Source organism: Osmerus eperlanus, chromosome 17, assembly GCF_963692335.1.
Source record: "Osmerus eperlanus chromosome 17, fOsmEpe2.1, whole genome shotgun sequence".
In the NCBI taxonomy this organism is placed as follows: Eukaryota; Metazoa; Chordata; class Actinopteri; order Osmeriformes; family Osmeridae; genus Osmerus; species Osmerus eperlanus.
Genome location: NC_085034.1, coordinates 1,806,066 through 1,812,065, shown reverse-complemented (window position 1 = coordinate 1,812,065; position 6,000 = coordinate 1,806,066). Strand labels below are relative to the sequence as shown.

The 6,000-nt window shown below is 48.6% G+C and overlaps 1 protein-coding gene across 1 annotated transcript in view; it reads left to right on the top strand.

The window, feature by feature from the left end:
* The window catches only part of col7a1l (collagen type VII alpha 1-like), a 52,946-nt gene that overhangs the window by 20,245 nt on the left and 26,701 nt on the right, over nucleotides 1-6,000 (top strand). Inside the window, exons 25-39 of the mRNA XM_062482789.1 lie at nucleotides 351-494; nucleotides 946-1,133; nucleotides 1,293-1,373; nucleotides 1,588-1,605; nucleotides 1,713-1,739; nucleotides 2,014-2,082; nucleotides 2,472-2,552; nucleotides 2,645-2,671; nucleotides 3,529-3,573; nucleotides 4,157-4,228; nucleotides 4,334-4,456; nucleotides 4,938-4,964; nucleotides 5,178-5,231; nucleotides 5,638-5,709; nucleotides 5,798-5,857. Of these exons, the coding sequence (XP_062338773.1) occupies nucleotides 351-494; nucleotides 946-1,133; nucleotides 1,293-1,373; nucleotides 1,588-1,605; nucleotides 1,713-1,739; nucleotides 2,014-2,082; nucleotides 2,472-2,552; nucleotides 2,645-2,671; nucleotides 3,529-3,573; nucleotides 4,157-4,228; nucleotides 4,334-4,456; nucleotides 4,938-4,964; nucleotides 5,178-5,231; nucleotides 5,638-5,709; nucleotides 5,798-5,857 (1,088 nt within the window). The remainder of the gene's footprint in view (nucleotides 1-350; nucleotides 495-945; nucleotides 1,134-1,292; nucleotides 1,374-1,587; nucleotides 1,606-1,712; nucleotides 1,740-2,013; nucleotides 2,083-2,471; nucleotides 2,553-2,644; nucleotides 2,672-3,528; nucleotides 3,574-4,156; nucleotides 4,229-4,333; nucleotides 4,457-4,937; nucleotides 4,965-5,177; nucleotides 5,232-5,637; nucleotides 5,710-5,797; nucleotides 5,858-6,000) is intronic.

The following is a 6,000-nucleotide window of genomic DNA, read 5'->3' as shown; positions in this document are numbered from 1 at the left end:
ACACACACACTCATGCTTCACACAAACACCTGTGTTGTACACACACACACACTCATGCTTCACACAAACACCTGTGTTGTACACACACACACACACACTCATGCTTTACACAAACACCTGTGTTGTACACACACACACACACACGCTCATGCTTCACACAAACACCTGTGTTGTACACACACACACACACTCATGCTTCACACAAACACCTGTGTTGTACACACACACACACACACTCATGCTTTACACAAACACCTGTGTTGTACACACACACACGCGCTCATGCTTCACATAAACCCGTCTGAAGTTGACCTGTTCTCTGACGGCGTGCTCTCCTCCTGCGTGTGCAGGGAAGGGCATCAGCTACGTGCTGAGGGAGCTGTTCCAGGAGAGTCTGGGCATGAGGCAGGATGTGGCCCACGTGCTGGTGCTGATCACTGACGGGCGAGCCCTTGACGACGTGGAGCCACCCTCAAGGATCGCTCACGCTCTCGGTCTGCTCTCAGTACACACACACACACTCACACACATACTCACACACACTCACACACACTCACACACACACTCACACACACTCACACACACTCACACACATACTCACACACACTCACACACACAGACACACACATACTCACACACACTCACACACACACTCAAACATACTCACTCAAACATACTCACTCACACACGCACTCAAACATCTCCTTGACCATTACATTACATTTTACATTTAGTCATTTAGCAGACGCTCTTATCCAGAGCGACTTACAGTAAGTACAGGGACATTCCCCCGAGGCAAGTAGGGTGAAGTGCCTTGCCCAAGGACACAACGTCAGTTGGCATGACTGGGAATCGAACTGGCAACCTTCGGATTACTAGCCCGATTCCCTAACCACTCAGCCATCTGACTCTCCTGACCAGGTGTGCATGTGTCCCCTGCTTCAGGCGTGAGCGTCTTGGCTGTGGGAGTAGCTGACGCAGACATCGAGGAGCTGAAGAAGATCGCCTCTCCCAGCAGCTACAAGAACATCTTCTACGCCAGCACCTTTGACGACTTCCCCTCCATCGAGAGAGAGTTCATCAGCAACATCTGCAGCGAGGCACTGCTCTCAGAATTCAAACAACACGACGAGGTGAATTTGATATTACTCTGAAATGATCCCCCCCCCTCCGAAAATGTGCTACGGATTTCTTTTTCCAATTTGTATATATTTTTATACTTACTAACATCAGAATAGTTTATGTTTCTAAAGTGTTTCACGTGATAAAGTCTTCATTGATTTATGTTTCAGTCTACCCAGCTGGATACCCCGACAGACGATCCTGATGAACTAACCAAACCACAGGGACCCTGTCCCTCCCAGTGTGTCAAAGTAGGTCTCGTCCTCCTATAAGCAGCATCAGCAACATCAGCACCAGTTGTATTGGCCTTCCTGGGAGATTATGGAGGCTGTTTTTCAATGTCTTTTTTTAGCAGTTTTGTAATCTCCTGTTTTATTTGCCTTTCACTCATCGCAACATTATTTTGCCAATCGTCATCGCATGATTAATTGAATCTTCTCCTAATTAATTTTGTTGCTCTCTTAGGGTCAGAAAGGTGACAAGGTGAGTTCACTTTTAATTGTGTGACATTTGAGATGGAATATGTACAGCTTTTTGACAGATATTAAACCTCTGTATCTGTTTTGCTCACTTTCTATCCCGGTGTTTAGGGAGACGGCTCTGGTGTTGGAGGCCTGGTATGTCTGACATTCAATCACTCACTCATTCACTCATTCATTCACTCATTCAGTAAGTCATTCATTCACTCATTCAGTCGGTCATTCATTCACTCATTAAGTAAGTCATTTATTCACTCCTTCATTAAGTCATTCACTCATTCAGTAAGTAATTCATTCACTCATTCAGTCGGTCACTCATTAAGTAAGTCATTCATTCACTAATTCATTCATTAATTCTCATTGAGTTGTTGCCACAGTCCTGTTGTCTCACAACATGCTGTTTCCTCCACAGAGCCTGAAACAGGGCCCAGCGGGGTACGACCCTTTCAGTTTGAAATCTAAAGGAGAGAAGGGAGAGAGGGTGAGGGCCAGTGTTTCACCACAGTCACAACACGTGATGTAATCCCACTGGCTCTCTTAACCTGAATGACCTGATCACGGTCCCTTATCGTGTTATCATTACACAGGGTGTATTTGTTGCTGTGCTTAATTCAAACCGGATGCTGTGCAACATTAAAGACACACATTTGGTATCCATCATATTAATATTCTCACATATGGAGCGACAAGGGAACCAACTGAATATTGCCAATATTTCATTACATGTCAAACATCATTTTGCTATTTGCTCATGAGGCTTGAAATATTTTGTGGCTTGTGATACTGCAAGGGGCGACATATTTAGCAGAGTTTTGGTTTTGCTGTAGTAATCTAGTTTCTGGCACAGACCATAATTTTCTTATTTTACAGGGACTCCCTGGAACAGATGGTGTCCCAGGGTTGCCAGGACGACCTGGTAGAACCGGACCACCAGGATCCGCTGGACAGCGGGTAAAAAACCCTAAATAGTGACAAATAATTTAATGCGGTCACCTAGTTTCACGAGCATTGTCACGGTAACGTACGTTCCTGTTTTGTTTCAGGGTACAGAAGGAGTCCCAGGTGATATGGTATGTGCACATTCAGTAATTAGCAGGAACATGTGTTTTTAATAATACAAACAGTATCAGACACTGTTTATCATGAGCTATGTCAGAAGATACTCCCTAGTTCTTACTTCTGTGTGATAAAAGTCTCTTGGGAGCCCAGCTTCACTGTGCTCTGGTTGTGTAGATAATTTACGTTATTGTACCTTACTGTTGAAACCTTAAAATAAATCCTCAACTTTGTACGTCAGAATGATTCATAAAGAAACAGGAATCTGTTTTTTAAATAATTATAATCGCACATTATGCATGCACCTGAAGTAATTACTATGGTACAGCCATGCACTATGAATGACAGATGGTCAGGCATGCTTGATTAAGTGGTTTCCATATTATACTGTGTGTCGGTTGAAAAGGTGACTATTACATTCCTTCCTAGTGGATGTTAACAATGTTATTCCTCTGGTGGGATCTGAATGCGACGTTGATTACGTTCTCATTCATCCTTTCTTTCTCTCCCTTCTCCTGCTCCCCTCCACTGTTCCCCTTCTCCTCTTCCACTGTTCCCCTTATCCTGTTCCACTGTTCCCCTTCTCCTGTTCCACTGTTCCACTGTTCCACTGTTCCACTGTTCCCCTTCTCCTGTTCCACTGTTCCCCTTCTCCTGTTCCACTGTTCCCCTTCTCCTGTCCCACTGTTCCACTGTTCCACTGTTCCACTGTTCCCCTTCTCCTGTTCCACTGTTCCCCTTATCCTGTTCCACTGTTCCCCTTCTCCTGTTCCACTGTTCCACTGTTCCACTGTTCCCCTTCTCCTCTCTTCTCTTCTCTCCTCTGCTCTCCTCTCCTCTCCCCTCCTCCCGTCCTGTCTTGTGTCCTCAGGGTCCTGCTGGTATCACAGGACCAAAGGGACAGAGAGGAGAGAGGGTAAGTCTCACCTGTCTCACCACACCTGGACTGAGTAACCACACGCTCACCTGTCGCACCTCACCACACCTGGACTGAGTAACCACACGCTCACCTGTCTCACCACACCTGGACTGAGTAACCACACGCTCACCTGTCGCACCTCACCACACCTGGACTGAGTAACCACACGCTCACCTGTCTCACCACACCTGGACTGAGTAACCACACGCTCACCTGTCGCACCTCACCACACCTGGACTGAGTAACCACACGCTCACCTGTCTCACCACACCTGGACTGAGTAACCACACACTCACCTGTCTCACCACACCTGGACTGAGTAACCACACGCTCACCTGTCTCACCACACCTGGACTGAGTAACCACACGCTCACCTGTCTCACCACACCTGGACTGAGTAACCACACGCTCACCTGTCTCACCACACCTGGACTGAGTAACCACACGCTCACCTGTCGCACCTCACCACACCTGGACTGAGTAACCACACGCTCACCTGTCGGTGGAGGCGGCTGATCAAAGCAGGAAATGACAAGTGTGGTTTCTCCCAAATGACGTAACTTTTCCCGTTTCCCCCCAGGGGGAGCCTGGGTACGTCATAGGGGGCATGGACACACTGACCCCAGGACGGAAAGGGGAACCGGGATCGTCTGTGAGTACCCATAGCAACCGATTTATGTTTACAAGAAACAAATCTACAATTCCTTAAAAAGCAGACCTCACAGGAGACATGAGACAAGTCCTCCGTGTCTTCCAGGGCCCTCAAGGCCCTCAAGGCTCCCAGGGACCCCAGGGTGCCCCAGGGGTCCCCGGGGTCCCTGGATCTTCTGGGCTCCCTGGACAAGCCGGACCCATTGGGCCCCCTGGCCTGTCCGTCAAGGTAACCACTCAACATGCTTTATTCGGGGGGCAGATAAAGGGGCAGTTTGCTGAGCCACATAGAGTAGTACAGTTAGTAACGCAATACCGGAAATACGAATAAAATAAGTGATGAAAGTAAATACTACTTACATTAGTAATGCTGTATAGTGTGTACATTAACATTTAGTCATTTAGCAGACGCTCTTATCCAGAGCGACTTACAGTAAGCACAGGGACATTCTCCCTGAGGCAAGTAGGGTGAAGTGCTCCCTAAACGCTCAGCCACCTGACTCCCTGTGTACATGTGTGTGATTATGCAGGGCCTTGTATCAATTTGTTGGACTGATCACACACTGTTTCACACTGTCAGTGTCCTTTGATCATGTGCAAAAATCACGTCAAGCTAAATGACTCACAGCAAGTCATTACAGTAGGGTTCAGATGTGTCTGTTTAGGTTCAGGCTGTGTGACAGCATGTAATGACGCTCTCTGTCCTGCAGGGGGAGCATGGAGAACCAGGAGCCAAAGTGAGTCATGGATCCTCTTTTACATGGATGTCTGTGGGGTTTTTTTACCAGCTCAGAATGATTGTTTTAACTTCTCGTACTTTTTAATTGGTCTAATGCACTGGTACTGAGACAATGACGTTTCTTTAAGTTTCAGGTAAATCTGAACAAGTAGAATGTGCTAAATTAATGTGATTTGCTTTTGTTCCGTGCGCTTCTTGTGGTTTCTGAAAGGGCTTGCGTGGAAAACAAGGTCTGAAGGGTGACCAAGGAGAGAACGGCAGAGACGTGAGTTCAGCTGACGAGGCAGGAGGGTTCAGGGGGGGGCAGGAGGGGGCAGGGGGGGCAGGAGGGGGCAGGAGGGGGCAGGAGGGGGCAGGAGGGGGCAGGAGGGTTCAGGGGGGGGCAGGAGGGGGCAGGAGGGGGCAGGGGGGGCGGGAGGGTTCGGGGGGGGAAGGAGGGGGCAGGGGGGGGCAGGAGGGGGCAGGAGGGGGCAGGGGGGGCAGGAGGGGGCAGGAGGGTTCAGGGGGGGGCAGGAGGGGGCAGGAGGGGGCAGGGGGGGCGGGAGGGTTCAGGGGGGGAAGGAGGGGGCAGGAGTGGGCAGGAGGGGGCAGGGTTAACATGCATAAATATATAAAAGCATATGTGTTTATACACTTGTTAAATGTAATGTGTCTAAATGGTTTCCACGCAGGGCATGGCAGGTTTACCTGGACCAATAGGGATTGATGGGGTTCCAGGGTTCACAGGTCAAAAGGGCGAGAGGGTAAGATCATGAAGGAGCTGATGTTGAAGTGAACTTCACGCCCACCCTCCAGGGATGTGACCCTGTGTACACACGCTGTCATTCCCAGGGAGAGGAAGGGATTGGGGTCCAAGGTGTTCAAGGTCCTCGTGGAGAGCCGGGAGATAAGGTCAGATCACGCCTTCATCTTCTCTTAAACCGTTGATTTGACATGGAAACCACAAATTCACGGTTACCCATTAAGTGGAAATACATAGAATTTCATGCCACTTCAAGGCAACACAACATACTTGATCACTCAAACGGTTTAGC